The sequence below is a fragment of the Ambystoma mexicanum genome, chromosome 6q (assembly GCF_040938575.1).
Source record: "Ambystoma mexicanum isolate Mex_15411 chromosome 6q, UKY_AmexF1_1, whole genome shotgun sequence".
NCBI classification, from domain to species: domain Eukaryota; kingdom Metazoa; phylum Chordata; class Amphibia; order Caudata; family Ambystomatidae; genus Ambystoma; species Ambystoma mexicanum.
In genome coordinates, this window is record NC_090937.1 from 654,136,330 (window position 1) to 654,155,107 (window position 18,778).

The window sequence follows — 18,778 nt, forward strand, 5'->3', positions numbered from 1 at the left end:
GAGCCCAGCTGCCTCGAGGGAGCCAGGATTCATGCAAGCCATTCGACAAGGTATGTGAGTAACACAAAAGGCTCCAATAGCTCAAGGAGGTGGTCGCAAGGCTGGGAAACGAGGGTCTGGGACCCTAACACAGCGGGAAGAAAACAAGAACGTACATGCACTTGTACTAAGACTTGGCAGGAGAGGAAACTAAGTCTACAGAAGGGAAAACTAAAGCCGGAATTGCGGGTCAGGACTCGCACCTAAATAAAAAGAATTGGATGGTAGTGAACAGTCCACACAGTACTTGGCAGGTTAGTGAACCAAGTCTCTATGACCCACTACAGCTTGGAAAGCACATCCAAGCAGCTCTTCTTCATCGCAGTACTTGATGAGAGGAAACCAGGTCTGCCCCCAAGGGTTAAGGACCCACTGCAGCTTGGAAAGAGCATCCACGCTGTTCTTCTTCAGCGCAGTGCCTGGGTAGAGGAAGCTAAGACTGCCAACCAGGGTCTGGGACCCTAGGGAACTAATCTCTTCTTTCCTCTGCATTGAATGAAGGGCTGCCAACCGAACTAATATTGGGTGAGGATTTGAACTCTCAAAGTCTTACACTTAAGACTAATGGCTATGTGAATACGAAGTCTTTGTTGAATGGTGAAAGGTGGTTGGATTTCCTCTCTGAATGGAACTTGATCATGGTGAATGGGTGTATGGGGGGGGAGTGCATCGAGATCTACTTGGTCTAATGGTTGCAAGGGCTCTGTGATTGATTACCTGTTTCTGTCTGGATTGCTAATGGATTGCTGTGTTGATTTTAAAATCAACGAGACAGATAGAAGTGACCACAACATTTTGACAGCCTTAACCTGTGACATGTATAAGATACCCCTGGAAGTGAACCAGAGCACTAATAGGGTGGTAAAATTCCAAAGAGTTGGAGAATCTTTAAATCTAAAACTCAAACACCTCCTCGGTCAAACGGAAGCAGTAGAGTTATCTCTAGCATGCCACCCATTTAATTACACTGCTCTCATCTGGGGTCTAGAAGTCCCTAACTTGACCACCATAAAGGGCGGGTCTCGCCATCAACACGATTTTGACGAAGAAACCCACCAGAAATAAAAATAACTTAGAAGAGCAATTTGAGAGCTTAAATACTGCCAAGACGATCTGCAGATTTTAGCTCTCAAATGCAAATCCCTGTTAAACGGCTACAGAAATTGGTCTAAAGGCCCAAGGGCTTTGAGATTACCAAGGGACCGGGATTCTATGCTAACTGCTCTGTCTAAATACAACTCTAGGAACCTCTGGGAGTTGGTTAATTATGGCAAAAAAAAATCACAGTTGGGGCTCCAGTGTCAAGTCGTATCAGAGGAAGCATGGTGCTCTCATTTCGAAAAGTTGTTTGGCTCCACGTCTGAGCAAAGTGACCCTTTCCCAACTAAGGCTCGGTGGAGTCTGCCCATCATGAGGGATCGCATTGAAGATCTCATAGTGAGAGCCTCATCTTCAAGAGCTCCTGGGCCAAATGGCCTTTCAAATTCAATCCTGAAGGCTAATGCTCCCGCATGGTCAGTAGTACTGTACAATCTCTTTGAGAATATCATGGAGAATGAGGAAACTCAACCTTCATGGAGCTCAGCAGTAATCATTCCCATCTTCAAGGTGGGCGATCGGGCCATGGTAGTCAACTATCGCCCGATCGCTCTCCTTGATGCTGACAGTGAGATTTTTGCCTCACTGATCGAGCTGGAGGCCTGGGCGGAGGGCTGTTGAATTCTCCAGAAATATCAAACCGGGTTTTAAGAGTAGCTTACATTTTGTGTGTGTGATCATAAATGGCTAGTCCAAATAACTCCTAGCCTCCTGTACGTTTTTCAGCACTACCTGTGCGTTGAAGGGAGGGGTAGCCTTGACTGAGTTTCCCTTTTTATATGATCTGTGGGGAGCCATGTGGGGTATTGTAGGGGTGTTTGCACCTCCCCCTCACACCAGACCTGCTTAATGACCTCCAGAAGCTCATAGTGATGGGGGAGGCAGAGAGATGGCTCCTGGGAGGGGATTTCAATGATGTGATGGAAACGGGTCTTGATAGGTCTCACATAGGCAGTAGCTCCCCACCAAACTTTGGTCCTTTGCCAGGGCTATGGGCTGGCTAGATAATAGGAGATATGCATGCGGGAGAGGCCGGGTAACCAGGCTGGATTATCTTTTCATCCCGCTGGGAAACAGTCACAGGCTGGTTGAGGCACAGTTTCTAGCGATGGTGATTTCGGACCATTCTCCGCTACTCGTCACGCTGAAGAGTGGCCATGAGTCACCTGCACCCACGTGGAGGCTTCTCAGAATTTACGGAGGCTCTATTACACACTACACAGGAATACTTCAAAGTGAATGATGGATCAGTGGATAGCGCGGTTCCGGTTTGGGTGCGATAAAAAACAGTTCTCAGGGAAGAGGTGATCTCGTTGGTGGCGGCACAACGCAGGCAACATGCGCAGGCAACATGCGCAGGCAGTGGGGGAGGTAGAGGTGGCCATAGAATAAGCAGAGGCAGACCTGGTATTCTTTGGCTCTCAGGGGGCACAGCCCAAGTTGCAGGTGGCTCAGGAATCCCTCAGCAATGTAGCACTAGACAGTGCGAAGCAGGCACACTGGCTCAAGTGCAGCCAGATACATGAGGCCGGGGAAGATGTTGCTTTGGTTGGAGCATAGAGAGAGGGCAAGCAGGTTTGTCGGAGTCCTGCAGAAGGGAACCGGGGAGGTCACGAGGGATGCTGATATCGCGCAGGAGTTTACACAGTACTACGAGAGTTATATAGTGCCCTGTCCCACCGACTGGGTAATGGGGAGCCGAGAGGAGAGCACCCGGTTGTGCTCCCACAGCTGACAGCACAGCAGCGGGAAGAGCTTGAAACTGATATCTCAGAAGAAGAGTTGGCGGTGGCCATCTCCCAATTGCAGTCAGGGAAGTCCCTGGGCCTAAATGGCTTCCCTGTGGAAGTTTGGAAGAAATTGGGGGAGGTGGTGGTTGCGCCACTGGACAGGTTATTTCCGCAGTGTATGAGAGACGGTACACTGCTGGACCATCTGCGAAAGACGCATAATAATTCTTCCCAAACCGGCGAAAGCCACCGGAATTCTGTGCCTCCTACAGACCCATATCGCTAAAATCAATGGGGAAGCGAATGTTCCAACAAGGATCTTGGCAAATCGTTTGAGGGTCATAGGCCGCCTGGTCCACCCGGATTGGTGCAGGTTCATGCCATCTAAATCTACTCACATGAACTTGCGCAGGGTGCAATTGGCGCTGGGTTAGGCCTCCACGATCTCGGGGCAGCTGGCTCTACTGTCAGTAGATTTTGAAAAGGCGTTTGATTCGGTGTATTGGGATTCGCTATGGGGAACTATGGACAGCATAAGCTTCTTTGGGGAAAACCTTCGGAGTTGGGTGCACCAACTATACAATTCAACTGTTGCGGAGGTGCAGGTCAATGGGTTTTGCTCTAAGATGTTTCCTGTGGGGCGGGAAACGAGACAGGGCTGTCCTCTCACGCCCTTGCTCTTTACCCTAGCAGTGGAACCGCTAACTGTGCAGCTCAGATCAAGCAGGGAGTTGGTGGGTGTCAAGTGGCACTGGGGAGGTCAGGAGAGAATATCTCCATACGTAGGCGACCTATTGATATAAATGGGAAACCCATCAGAGTCCTGTCCGGCGGTGATGAAGATAATAAGGGACTATCAGGATGCCAGTTCGAGAGGATGCGGCGCTCCCGCACAACTGCCCATACCAAGTGTCTAGGAAAGGCTTCTGGTACCTCAGGATTCAGCTGGGCGACCAATTTACGACGTTTCCCGATTTGAACCTGAACCCGATCATTGCCAAGTTTAAGTTGGACGTCACGCACTAACAGTCTCTTCCGCTGGGCCTGTTGGGGAAGGCGACTCTTTTCAAAATGATAGCACTGGCCAAGTTTTTGTACGTGCTGCAGAATGCATCTCTCCCGATATCCAGGAAGGTCTTTTAGGTGATCGATGGAGCACTTAGGGAGTTTCTTTGGGGAGGTCAAAAGACTTGCATTGCCCTCAAGACCCTTCAGCGGTCTGTTTGGGAGGGGGACTCGCCTGCCCAGCCTGCAGTAGTACTATAGGCCGGTACAATTAGAAGTAGTAAACGACTGGCTGCACAGATACCTAGGGCTGCCTCATATTACACCTGAGCTGGGAGGGCAGGACCCTGGTACAGGTGCTATATGGTAAGGAGGGGAGTGGAGGGACACTTCCTCTTATGTCCGGGCATGGAAGGAGGCACATGTGCACATCGGTTGGAGGGGAAGGCTGACTCGAAGTCAACCCTTGTGGGGCAATGCATCTCTCACAGAGTTTAAGATGGGCCAGTTTAGGTGGTGGAAGAGTTTGGGGATCCGGTGTCTGGCGGACGTTGTACAGGGGGATGGTCTCCTTCCCTTCGAGGAGCTGCGGGGATAGGTTTTCCTTTGGCAGCAGCGAATGCTTTAAGTACATACAGTTGTTGCATGATGTGAATGGCCAGCGCCAGATCTTGAGTGAGATCCCACAGAGTTCCCCATTGGAGGCAAATGTACTCTCCGGGCGAACCGAGACAAAGGTCACGTTCACGTTATAAAAAGTGATCAATGCTTTTGGGGCTCAGGAATTATCAAGCCTCAGGGATAGGTGGGAGAGAGATGTACGCTCTATGGAATCTGAGGAATGGGTGGAAGCGTTGATGTTTCCTCAGGAAATGCATGTCAGCCAAGCTCCAGTTGATCCAGTATAAGATAGTGCACAGGGTTTACTATTCTCAAATTAAGCTTTGCGGGTGGGGGTGGGCAGATAACGATTGTAACCTATGCTGTGGCATGCCATGGTGCATGTTCTATCATACCTTTTGGGATTGCGCTCAGGCACAACTGTCTTGGGGGGGAAATGCATAAGTAAGCTGTCAAGGGTACCGAATGTGGGGGTCCCTAGAGACCAGAAATGTGCACTATTGGGAATATGGGGCGATGAGGGGGATGTCCAAGCACGAAAAAAGACATTCCTGGCAGTCGCCCTGGGACTAATAAAGTTATTGCTACAATCTGGGGGTCCCCGGACCACCCTCAGATGGCTCGATGGGAGGCCGAAATCGCCACATGTATGGCCTTGGAATCAAACATGTGTATAATGCGAGGGGGTGCCCTGCCAAGTTTCTGACAGTTTGGGGCAAATGGGAGGAGGGTGGCGGTGGGAAGAGGGCAGTTATTGGTCCGGCAAGTGAGCCAAATGCTGCAGGCAATGAGGTGGGCCAGGCTGGCGCGCAGTGCCCGGCATTGTACTTTTTGTCAAGTTGGTTGTGTCGCTATGTCAAGAAATGGGGGTTATGTTCTGGGTGTTCCTTTATGTTATGTTGTTTTGGATGAAAACAATACAAAATTGTCACATAACAAAAGAAGCATCTATCACACTAAGAGCAGCTTAATAGCTCCAAATATCTATATATTATCTTTCAGAAAGTTAAGCATGCAGGCAGAAACTGTTTCAAATAGGTTTAATCACAGATTTAGAAAATATAGAGAATTAGCTACTGGTTGGCATGTATGCGTCCCTACAAAAATGGTGCAAATCAGTGGCAAGAATATATACACTATTAATACCATTAGCTTTTCCTCATAGTGGTGCCTAACCTCACCTAACTAAAATGTGATATTTGAACAGTTTTGGAATCCTTGTTTAGAGGAAGTGATTGATAATCATATTAAGCTTACTGGGTTACATGTCTTTATAACGACACATTTTATGTAGAATGCACTTATACCGAAAATTTGACAATGAAAAACATAACAAATGGTTTGTTTGGGATGGGGGTCACCCCACAATCCCTCGTTTCCCACTCCTAAAACTCCCCCCAACTGTTTCCCCCACAAGATTTAACCCTTTATCCCACCCCCACATACATTTTCGTAATGTTTTGTTCTTGTAAAGGTTTCGGTATATGTGCACGTCATTATAAAGACTGTATACCAGCTTACTGATGAGGACAATATCAATATGGCTAAGGAGATATACCATTTGGAAACCGTTGTCTACGTTTATGGCTCAATATATCTCCATAAAATACACAATATTGATAGTTGAAGAAATAATCCTGTGAAAGGGCATTTTTAGAAATGAATGAAACATGAATGTAAAGCCTTTTTATGACATTCCCTCCATCTGGAAAACTGATTCATTTTCATATGCGTCTTAAATAAATGAGGAGGTGGATCAAATACAAAACTTTGAAAATAACCTACATAAGTGACAGTAAGGAGATTTGGTTATGGTGCCTTAAACAGAGTACTGAAGGCATTACTTCAGATGGTGTAAATTACAGAGTGATAATCTGACTAATCTATTTCTGAAATCAAAAGAAACATTATTGGCTTAGAATAGCAAACAATTTAGGAAGAGTGGTTATACTTACTTTAAGTCATCAATGACTTTGGCCTGTTCATTCAACTCTCTAATGTCCACTAATCGCTTCCCAAACTTTCTCCCTCTTGGGTCTGCACTCTGACTTCCAAGTGCCCCTGAACGCCGATAATCAACAGTTTCCTGTTCAGACAAAAGATAAGTTACTCACTAATAAACATGTTTAAAGAATAAATTAAAACAATGAAAAGATTCCCAAAATGTGATTATCCTTTTAGATCAGGTGGACCTGGGAAACCATATTTTATACACGTCAACCAAGCGGGACATAGTTTGCTCAATGATATCGACAACAATTGGAATGTTTGTCAAAAGCTTTATAACTGGTGCCAGACAATTCCGTTTTTCAACCACTTAGAGTGAAAAATAAATGTTAAAGGATGAAAACACTCTCGTTCTTTGAAGAGATTGGATGGTCAAGAAACTTGATGTCACTGCAATTTAAATGATTTCCTGGATAAACTCACAGTAAAAGTACAATTACAGAAAGGAAATCCTCCCTAAAAGGAGTTTAGATTTATTTCTGACAAATATGTTGGGATTCTGAAGACAGATGATCAGATCTTACATCCAGCCGAACAAAGCATAGCTTGAGAAAAAATGCACTTGTAGAAAAAATGCACTTGTAGAAGAAATGCACTGCAAATAGATATGCAGTTTCAGAAAAATATTACAATTCAAATAGACCAGTAATAAGTCTTATAAGAGCTATTTTGGGGCTCCATTAATTGATTGAATATACTGAAAACCCTAAAGTGATCTCATGATTGATAGACAAAGCTAGGAAGAACCGTAAAAATAGTATCTTCTAATACAAATTCAAAATGAAATAAAAACCCAATCTCATACAAGCAGAACCACCACGCTACAAGCCCTACAGCTCATAAATTAACATAAAGGGGAGGGTTATAGGCAAAAAGTCAAACTGACGGTAACCAAACAAAATAATTTGTTTGGCAAGTCAGACATAGGAGACTGACAAAAGGGCATTGTTGCACAACTTACTTTATAAACCAACTTAAAGAAAACCTACTCTAGGCTCTATTCCTTAGATGAGTTTGCTATGAATAGATAAAGGTTTTCATCAGGATGTCTTACAAAAAAATAAACTCTGACCTCAAACCTATGCTAACCTATCTATCTGCCAAGAAAGAAATAAAGAAAAAAAGAAACAAAGTATCATCTTAGCCTATGGGTTACTCCCCTTTGGAAAATGAGTGGTGGCTGGTTTTCTGACCCCCACCCACAATATTCTCAGAGTATCTTTCCGCTCCTGGTTCTGTAGACTGTTCACAAAGAAATCCAGTAAAAAAAACAAAAAAAAAAAGATATGTCTGTCGGCTTTACCTAATAAAACGACTTTGTCCGGTATTCTGAAAAGTGTCCCACTTACCCTTCATTAGGTGGATGCGTCTCCTGACTTGGGTAGATAGTTGTTCACAACAAAAGAAACAAAGCTCACTCTCTGTGGTTGTGGCGCCGCTCAAAGTTGGAGTATTAGTTGGGCTGTCGGCCTGCTCAACCGTGCCTGCTTCATCTCATCTCTTGCACCCTCGCCTCTTGCACCCTTGCAGGTTTTCTAATCTCTCATCCTTGGGTGGGCATTGCACTTGATCTGCCCTGCTCCGTAAGATTATTTCATCCCTTGGCAGGGTAAACCGTTTCTCAGCCCCAAGCGGTCTTTTGGATCATTCAGCCCTGTTTCGTATCTTTCTTTAGCCCACTCCCGGGGCCTTTGGTTTCTCAGACTAAGTGAGATATGGGCTTGTTCCACCCTGTTTGATATCTTTCTTTCACTCCCTCATAGGTTCTTCGGTTCTCAGCCACTAGTGTGCTCAGGCTTTGTACAGCCCTTGGTCGTTGCCGGTTTCTCCGTCCTCCAACCAGCCCCCCCCCCCCCAAGGTAGCTGTGTACATTCTTTCCAGGTGTGTGACTCAGTACTCGAGTCAGCGTCTCTCTGGCTGGTTCCGTGCCCTTGTTGCCTCTTTGGGATGAACAGTTGGCTTTTCTATTCCTCCTTTTCCCATTTGGGACTTTGGCATCTGTGCAACGGGAATCCGGTACTTTTGGGCGCTTCTTTGCTCGTTTCTTGCCTTAGCAGCCCCAGCCTGGTTGGGGTCCCTGCCTTCGAGGCAGCAACATTTTTCCTTGCAGAGCCATCAGTCTCTGCCCAGCACGTCCTCTGCGTGGCGCTCTGCCCATCGTCAGAGAGACTGTCTCTCTCCTCTGCATCTCTGCACAGGCAGGCGTTCCGCGTTCTCCACTGGATTCACTTCCAGTCAGCAAATTTCCTGCTGGTTTGAACTTCCTGCCTGGAGTAAATAAGGGAAGTCCATTGGTCAGCGGTTTCTCTAGGAGGTTGTAACGATTACAGTTCAGTAACCAGATAATCCACATTAAAGTGGCCCTGTATATTGTTAACATCTTCAATTCCCATATAACCAACAAACACTCTGGTCTATGAATGGACGGGAGGTGGGATGGAAACCTGACTTGGGCATTCCTTGTCGCCGGAAGGTGACCCCAGTGGGATCCGGCTTGCTCTTATCAGTAGGGAGGTCATTGCATAGCAGGCTCACCTCCCTAGTCCCAAAGGGGGTGGCTCCAACTTGGGGAGAAGGGAAGAATTCCCTGGATTTGTCACATTAGCTAATGTGCTGATAAATTCGGTTGTCGCACCGTGAGAGGAGAAAACAAAAGAATTATATTTCTCATCAGGACATTCTTAGCACATTTACACCAGCTCTCTCATTTTTAAAAGTGACGAACTGTAATTAGCGAGAGATGGGGGAAAACAAGCTTTCTTGATCATGACATAGTGCATTCACCATATAGGTCTAAAGGGGTGAGGAGTATTAAAAGAAAGCAATGGTGGGCAGCCTCAATGTTTTGATCTTTGAATACATTTTCATATAAAACGTGTATGATTCTCTCCAGGGATAGCCTACCCTTGAAACAGTATTTTTTTATACAGCCCTTAAAACTACTTATTCATCTATTTCTAAGCACTAGAGATGCTAGCATGTTAATAAAAAGTGATGCACAGTTTAGAAGGGGTAATTTGTCCAAGATCAACAATTTTGGGCAGTTGGGGAAAACAAGGTCAGAACACTAGACTTCTAGCTCCAGAGTACCCAACACCAGTCCACATTCCCTCTTAAAAGAAAATACGTACAGTCACAATTAGAAGGAAAATAATTGTATGTTGAAAGCAATTGGTTACAGAAGAAGAGGTTCATTACATCTATGTCGCATGTAAATACTCAAGCTTGTTAATAGAAATGTACCATCCATTCACATTTAAGGTATTAGCTAAACATCAAATGATGTTGTCGTCTATAATTAACTTTATAAATTGCTCTCTGGCAAAGGGTATAAAGCCCTAAGAATTTAAGAAAATACTATACCCCCTTCCATTTTACAAACAAATAACACTGGACCACGAGGAAACAGCCAATGTTCATCAAATATCAAAACTGCCTCATTAAGTAAAGATTTGGCAAGAAAGGCACTGACTGTTTTAAGAACACATCTTTATTGCCTTGATCAATGCTCTGTATCTACCACAGGCAGGTTTGCAGACGATAAGAGGTACAAACAAGGCAATTTTTGCTGCACTGTCAGATCTGTGGATGGACACTGACTAAGGCAACAGAGTGTCAATGATCCTGTTGAATGGGTCTGACAAAGAATGGTACGTGGACCGCACATCGGAATGGTACGGTTCATTCCTGGTGCTGCATCAGTAAGCATTCGGACTTGGAGTGCCTACAAATCAATATTCTGCTCAAACATCTGTGGCATCCTGCAGGGATCAGCCTTCCTCCCTCGGTTCTCTTACGTTTATCTTCAACCACTGTTGCCAATGATTGGCTCTTTCACATTCAAGCTGTAAAATTAGGGAGGCAATAGTCATCTGACAGACAGAATGTCACACAATTCAAAACATAAAGCAGACCAACGCTACAAAAATGGAAACAACTATATTTGGCCCTGGGGTAACTCTCTCTCTTGCCCACATTTTAAAAACCTGGGATTTGTCCAAGACCAAGAACTAACGTTTGAAAACTAAACGACTGCAACAGCATCATCAACATTGTATGTCTTAAATCTACTAAGTAACATATTTGCATAGCTAGGGATCCTGCACAGTCTGTCACCGAGACACTCAACCCCACCAATGGAGCATACCCGAGCATCCCCCACTGAATGATGAGATGAATTTGGTGAATTCAAAACGCAAGAGCTAGTTTGCTGTGTGGCTGAAAAAAGTTAAGATAGTATCCCTCCGGACCCTTTGAAGCCTTTGTTGGCTTCCTCTTCAACAAAGAAATGTGTTCTAGGCTCTGTGCTTTGCGCAGAAAGCAATGCTTGGAGACAAGGCCTCCACTTATAGAAAAACGGTTACAACAACACCGGCCTAGCAGACAGTTAACGTTGTCTGATGAAGGTAGAAAGCATGTTCTGTAAGTGAAAAGGTCAATTTGAGCATAGAGCCTACTGATATTTAAATTCAAAGATTGTTTTTTGCCACTCTGAAGACTATGTAAAACCCGGGTAATTCTAAAGGCCCATTTAGAAAAATAACACTCCAGTAGACAGGCAGCTTATGCAACAGGCCATCGGGTGGGGCATTTTCTGTCACGCTCTAACAGCAGCCTTAACATGAAATTGTATCCACCAATTAAAATGAGTGGGAAAGGGGCTTTGGAGTCATTTTATCATCCTAACTGGGCAGGCTGGCAACTTGCTCTACAGAGTACACTGCACAAATTGATACCTCTTTATGCAAGAGGAGAAAAAAATCAGTTTCCCAGGTACCACCTGATGCTGGAAGATCAGATATTGTGAATGCTGAAAGAAAAAAATAACCAGTTAGCATTTAAGAAAAGAGCTGTATTCTTTATTATTGACATTTACTTAAATGATGTTTTTAAGTCCCATCGCCAGTCCAATCACAGCATGCAAAATCAAATAAGTTTTTTTATGAATATCCGATTAAAGTTCAAGTGATCTGGCTGCCATAGTGCATTTGAGGGAGCACTTCAACTGTTACATACATTTCCCATTGAGCGAGACCTGCATGCTTTCAAGTGCGAGCTGGCAGAATGCGAGGGATCACACATCTGTGAACCAGAAAGATACTCTACTGGAACAGAATAGCGCTGGCTTTTTGGGTTCAAGCCAAGTAGGTGGTTTACAAGCCGTTGCCCAAGGGTTAGCTTGTTGCCTTCTCCGCTTACTGAACCTCCATCAGTAGTCTAAATGGTAAACAGGAGCATAAGTGGTTAGGGAGAGCCTAAAAACACGCCTCATGATATTAACAGTTTTCAAAAGACAGTAAATATTTCCCTAAGTTCAATTTAAAATGAACTGTACTATACCTTCTTTGCCAATCATACTTCCACTTCTCTCCTCCATCGCAAAGCCCTCATTAGCCCCCAAACACTATTCACGTACGCTACAGCTCTTCCTAACTGCTCCTCTATTTCTCTATTATCCACCAGAAATGTGAAACAATCAAATGACAATGCAAACCAGCTTGGCCTGCCCATTATCGACAGTAGTGCTGGAGGCGGGGCCGATGCTAGGCGTGTGCAGAATGTGCGGCTGCCCTTGCTCTTGCAGGCTGCAGCGTGGGCTGTGTGCTCGGAGTCCGTAAGCTTGCTGCAGTCCACTCTGGCGGCACACGCTGCATGATGACGGGAAGTTTGCCGGAATGTATTATTCAAAAGCGGCTGTCCCTCGAGGTGGCTCCCTTTTGTTTCTTCCAGTGAGAGGCGCTGCAGGCCTCAATCACTGCTGACAACTTTCTTTCTTAAAGCAGAGCGTTTAAAGTGGGTGCAATATACTATTGAGGGACTATTTAAGAGACCAATGTTATGTTAAATACTGCAATGGGGCATTTTAATTTTGAAAGCACATGAAAAGCAGCAGTTAGCTGCTTAAACTCTGTGCCTTCCTCCAGCACAAACATGTTGCACAAAACCGTTTTTAGCCATTTGCCTTATTTTCACATGATTATTTCCCAAGCCAAAAAGCATTTAAGCAGAATAAAACATTGTCCTCCTCACATTATATATGAAGCATGCAAGTGAGCCATGAATATTTACTAAGAATCTGACGAGAGAGGTTGTCATCCAGGAGACTGGAGGAGATATTTTCTCTGGTTCTGGCCCTGTACTGGTTTTCAGGGCACAAGTCGATACATGTGGGTGGACAACGTCCGCCCACTTTTTCAATGGGTAGACGCAAACATGGTTGTGTTTTTGAGGCCAGCATTAAAAAAAAGTTTGCCTGCTCAAGTGTTCAGCTACTAGGATTTCACACCAGGTTGTCAGGTTTCCAATGCAGATGCTTACCCACAAGACCACATACAAGTGCCATAAAAGCGCACGTCTCGTGTTTGGATTTTCTTTTCTTTGGAATATTTCATTATAAATTGTTGGGCTTAAAAGGTGGACACCATTTATTCTTTGCAGTGTAGTTATTGGGAATTCTCTCTCAGATTACCATGTTTTCGCTGCTGCCTACAAACGTAGTGGTCAGCATCTTGTGATGCCACTTTCTGTGATGTTATCAAATGCAAATTAAGGGGCCCGCACTTAATTTGCTGCACTTGGCCCCCCCAAATCCTAGGGCCGGTCCTGGCAGGGAGTCATGAAAGAATGATAATTGTACGTTAACATCACACCTGGCAAGCAGAGTAGAACACTGAAGCAGGGTCACAAGTAAAGATCAGTGCACAATCAAGCACTGAAAATTAATACACGATTTGCAGAGAGCAGACCAGAAGGAGTGGCAAATCCAGTTTGAATGACGAGCAGTCCAGTAATGGCTCTGAAGAAGCAGACCCTTGTTGGTTTTACTGCATATTTCTGCTGTGAAGGGGAGACTGTCAGGGTAAGGTTATTTTCATTACAATAATACAATATCCTCCTCCTTTAAAAAAGCAGATATGGTCCTCTAAATATTCTTCCCAGAATTTAAATCAGCATATTCCTCTTGGGCCAGGGTAAGACTTTGGTTCAAGCAGTCATTGGGCGTGATCACGAGTTGGGCGGTAGCCCTTAAATGCGGCAGTAAAGGTATTACCGTAGCATTTAAGGGCTGGCCCTATCACAAGTTGGGCGTTAAATGGGTTGTTTTACCTCCAGCTTTTTGCTGCAGGGTAAAATCCCATTTAGCGTCCTGTTTTCAGCACTATTTCAGCCGGCTGTATTAGCGCGCAGTATTAGCACTGAAAATTCCCTATTGGGTCCAAAGGTCCCAATGGGGAATGGGGGTTTCCGGTTAACGCCCAACCCGTGATCCGGCGGTAATACCGCTCGACCGGATGATGCCAACGCTATTACAGTTGGGCGGTATTACAGCCAGTATACCGCCCAACTTGTGATGAGGCCCATTAGGTCTGATCTTAATAACAGTCGATGTGTGCAGTAAGGTTTAAGTTACTTACCTGAAATTATTATTCTCCAGCCTGGGTCTGGCATGGATTCACATGCTCATGAATATTTCCTGTCGTCAGGCTGGGAACCCTTGGTAAAAGAAAAAACTGTTTCACTTTCACTTTAAAACTGTATTTCTCCTCAAAACCAATCACTGTCCTCTGTGTCATTCTGCCCCCATCCAATGAAAGTACTCTTTCAAAGCCCCACCTCTGGCAGCCATCTTCAGATTTGGTAAGCACGTAAAGTGGCAGTATGACCAAGAAGACCTGCAGACCGGAGGGAGGGTTTGCATGTGAATCCAGGCCAGGCCATGCTCGAGAACAATAGTTACAGGTAAGTTACTTAAACCTTCTCCAGCATGCTGCCTGGCATGGATTCACATGCTCGTGAATAACGAAAACAAATCAGTACACATTGCACAACCAGAGGAGGTGGCAAGGCTAAACAGAAGCAATTAACACTTACCCCTGGAACAGACTCACCTCAAGCAAACGGGTTGTGTAGCACTGCTTGGCCGACTCTGGACCCCTCCCTGGAATTCCTGTCGACGCAGTACAACTTCATGAAGGTGTGCATGGACCTCCACATAGCAGCTCTGCAGATGTCCAGCCGGGGCACACCAGAAAGGAACGCTGTTGTCGCAGCGATTACTCTGGTGGAGTGGACTCTAGGATGGCCTGGCATCGGTTGGTTTGCCAACCGATGGCAATGCATGATGCAGCCGGAGAGCCACCTTGAAATGGAAGCCTTAGACGAGGCCTTCTCATGGTTCACAGGACCAAATTTCACAAACAACTGAGAAGTCTTCTGTGAAATCTTTGTGCGCATCATGTAGAACTTCAAGGCCCGAGCAACGTCCAGCGAATGAAAGGCCCTCTTCGCTGGCGAGAAAGTTTACGGGAAGAAAACAGGCAACACCAAAGGCTTGTTGAGGTGGAATTCCAACAGAACCTTTAGCATGAAAGAGGGGTGCATACGCAGTACCACCCTTGATTCGTGGAAAGGGTGCTTGCAGGATAGGGCCTGTATCTCACCTACACGTCTGGCAGATGTGATGGCCGCAAGGAAAGTCATCTTCCACTAGAGAAACATGAGTGGGGCCTGATGCATAGGCCCGAAGGGCGCCCCATGAGCCTCGTCACAACCACGTTGAGTTCCCATGCCTGGGCAGGAGCTTTCACTGGCGGGAAGGATCAGAAAAGGCCCATGAGAAATTCCCTGACATCTCTGTGGGACCACAGAGAGGATCACCCTGGGGATCTGGTGTAGCGGGAGATAGCCGCCAGATGTACCTTGATGGATGCTTGAGCTAGCCCAGCCTTTACCAAAGACAGCAAGTACGGCAAGATCTGAGGAGTCGTGACCCTCAGAGGGTTCATTTTCTGTGACCGGCACCATGTAGCAAAATGTTTCCACTTATGGCCGTAGCACTTCAAAGTCGACAACGTCTTGGCCTTGGCGAGGACCTCCCTGAAGTCCACTGGCAACTCATAACTCCCAAACTCAAAGCCTGTAGGAGCCAAGACTTCATGTTCAGCGATCCTGGATCATGATGAAGGATTGCGCCTCCCTCTCTGGTGAGAAGATCCGGAACCACAGACAACTTGACTGGAGGCACTGCTGACAGGCTGAGAAGGTCTGGATACCAAATCTGCCTCAGCCACCCCAGGGCGATGAGTATCATCCTGCATTGGCACGGTCTGAATGTGTTGATGACTCGTAGCAGGAGAGGGAACGGAGGGAACGCATACAGAAACAGTCCTTCCCACGGGAAGGAGAATGTGCCCCCCCCCAAGCTCCTCGGCTGGTGGAACCTGCTGGCAAACTTCTGGCATTTGGATTTTGCCGCCGTCGCAAGCAGGTCGATCCGGGGTCTGCCCCATTCGACAAACAGGCGGTCCACCGGATCCTGACGAACCTCCCCCTCGTGGCAGGCTGAGGAAGTCTGCAATGGTGTTCTTGACTCCCGCCAGGTGAAGACGGACGAGGAACATGTTAGGCAGAATCCTGTGCAGATCCCTTGGGGACCACTGCAAGAAGATTAAGACTACAGGAGTAAGCAGTAAACCCAATTGGTAGCAGTCTGCACCACCCAGATTTACCTGGTAGCTGTGGCTGAGCAGTCAGACTTCTCTCAAGAAGAGTAGGGCAGTATACAGAGGATACACAATAGGGCTAAAAACACAGTAGAGCAAGCAAACACTGACCAGAGCTTGGTATCAAAAGTATATAATTATTTAACACATCTTAAAGAAATACACTAGCACTATAAATCAAACAAGTTCAAACACAATCAGAAAAGTATACACATCTCCCTTAAGAATTATTAGACAAGTCTAAGTCAAAACACTACTATTTGTCAAAACAGATGCGAGCGCGTAACTTAGATGGCACTCCAATAATTAAGTTAAAGGGAGAGAAAAAGGCAGGTCATGAAAATAAAACAGTTCCCAACACTTTTCTAAGACCAAAACAAGTTAGTGAAGGCAGAGTCTATTGTAGAGCCAAAGTTCATAGGCTAGGCCCACTTTAAATGGAGCAAGGTGAAATGTGCACAAGATCACACAGTTTAGAAATGCATTCAAGTCTTTGTAAAAATGTTCAAAAGAGGTTGGGTTGATTCAGAAGGTAAAGTTAGAAGGTCTGGGGGCCAACCCAGTTGGAAAGCCAAGGATTTAAGGGTCACCGTTAGCAAACCGTAGAAAGAGAGGACAGGTGGAACACAGTACCTTTAAAGTTGAGGAAGCTCCAGCGGTGGTAGTTGTTCCTGGCAGCGGGTGCAGTTTGTGGTTTCGACCAGGGGAAGAGAAGATCTTGTCGAGGAGGAAACTTGGAGTCGTTGCACTGCCCAGGGTAAAGACCAGCCGCGGAGTTCGTCGGTTAAAAGGTGCGTTCCTTTTATTCGCGGTCACAGTGGTGAAGCTTGGCTATCCGGCAGCCGGGGTGCTTGGCACGGGCGATTCAACCAAGAGACGTCCTGGAAGCCGAAATGGCAAACTGGTTGATCCCACCAGCTCAGAGGAAGAAGACTCTTTCAGCAGAAGATCTTCTCTTATCGTTGGAAAAGTGGTAAGTTTGTTGCAGCAGGGCTTCACCGGTGGTGTCGTCAGTTGCAGGTAGCTCAGCTTCTTCCCTCTTCGGATTCTTAGGTCCTGTGGCGACTTCTGAAGTTCCAGTCCCAAAGGCCCTGCTTTTATGCAGAAAACCCCCCATTCATCAGCCTAGCTGTCAATCACACATGCTAAGTGGTGAGCCGGGCGGCTCACCACTGGGCCAATCAGAGTAGAGTGCCACTTGGGTTGCCGAGGCAACGCAGTCCAGGGTGCCAATTCCCCCCTCCACCCCTCCTGTGGAACCCAGACAGAGTGGTACCATTTGGAGGGCTTCTGTGGAGAAGCCCGCCAAAAAGGGGAACAAAGGGCTCGGCCTTGGTCAGAGTTACGGAGACGGACACGAACGCCATTTTAGAAAAGAGTTCTGGCGAAAAGACCCAACCAGTGATTTTATATTAAATAAATAAACCAGCGGTATCTTTAACATTGCACCAAAAAGTGAGGCGTTTAAAACCAATGGGAAAATCCCACAGGAAATATTCTGGTGGAATATTTTGCATGGTAACCACTGCAACCAGCCAGAAACTCGACAAGGGGGGACTGGACAGTGCCCCCTTGGAACAGATCCAGGGGCAATCGAATAACAATCCAATTAACCCCTTCCAGTACTTCCACAATATGATGGTTTGTACTGTTTCTGTTCACAATTTTGGACTAGTAAAGTCAATGGTGACTTTACATGCCCTGGGAGACAGTAGTCAGTCCCAGGATATGGAGTCTATGTTTGGGGGTCACTATGACACCCCTGTGTTACTGCACTGAGGGTGCTGTGTAACACATACACTAAAACAGATGATACCCTATGGAGTAAAAAGACCCCATAGCCCAGAAGCACACAATAAGTCAAAACATATCTCAAATCATGCCTAAGAGTGGGAGAAAAAGAGTATCACTCTTAGCAGGAGAAAAAAAAAAAATCCAGCAAAGCTGCTGGGGGACTCACTAGGTTTGGGAAATTAGCCTTATAAGAGAATTCTCCCTAACAGAACATCCCCGTCTGACGGCCCAGTGCCATAATTCCTAGGCCTCCTTGGAGAGAGCCAGGGATCAAGTGCCCCCCTGTTTCCTGATGTAGAAAATGGAGGTGGTGTTGTCCGTGAAGATCCTCACCAACTTGCCTTCCAGAGATGGCAGGAACGACCGGAGGGCCCAGAAAACCACCCGTGGCTCCAGAGAAGGCAGAGAAGAAAAACTATGCCTGTTGTCGTCCCCGTGGACCATTTGCATGGACTCTTGATCCTCGTCGTCCATGGACGAAACCTCCATAGTTTGCGCAACGACCTGGGAGGACTGTTTCGGGGCCTCCTCGCCTGCCGCTTTCTGCAGCGCGGGAGCCACCCTCTTAGGGTCAGTGCCCGCAGCTGCTGTGGTAGTGGTAGCCGTCGACAAAGTCGCAGACAAAGGCTTTGACTGTGCCGGTTGAGCCTGCTTGAATCTTCACCATTGAGGTGCGTGGAACTTCAACAACAACGGATCCCCTTTGCCGGTAGATGAGGCAAAGAGCACACAGGCTCTTTGAAACACAAATTTTACTTTTCTTTTTGAAAAACACAAAACAACATACAACTAGTGTGGAGAGGAAACTCGAGGACTCCCAACACTGAAGCGTGTGGTTAAAATCTGAAGATGGCTGCCAGAGGCGGGGCTTAGGGAGATGGCTGTCATTGGATGGGGGCAGTATGACCCAGAGGACAGTGATTTGTCTAGAAGAGAAATACAGTTTTAAAATGAAAGTGAAACAGTTTTTTCTTTTACCG

General features: G+C 46.1%; 1 protein-coding gene across 11 annotated transcripts in view; it reads right to left on the reverse strand.

Moving 5' to 3' along the window:
- BLTP1 (bridge-like lipid transfer protein family member 1) overlaps nt 1-18,778 on the reverse strand; it is a 2,946,455-nt gene that overhangs the window by 557,020 nt on the left and 2,370,657 nt on the right. For 7 of the 11 annotated variants that reach the window (XM_069631149.1, XM_069631145.1, XM_069631146.1 and 4 more), the window contains 2 exons: nt 11,518-11,718; nt 6,449-6,579 (listed from right to left, as the gene is read on the reverse strand). In XM_069631149.1, the coding sequence (XP_069487250.1) occupies nt 6,449-6,579; nt 11,518-11,718 (332 nt within the window). The remainder of the gene's footprint in view (nt 1-6,448; nt 6,580-11,517; nt 11,719-18,778) is intronic. The other 4 variants (XM_069631154.1, XM_069631153.1, XM_069631152.1 and 1 more) reach the window with 1 other exon arrangement.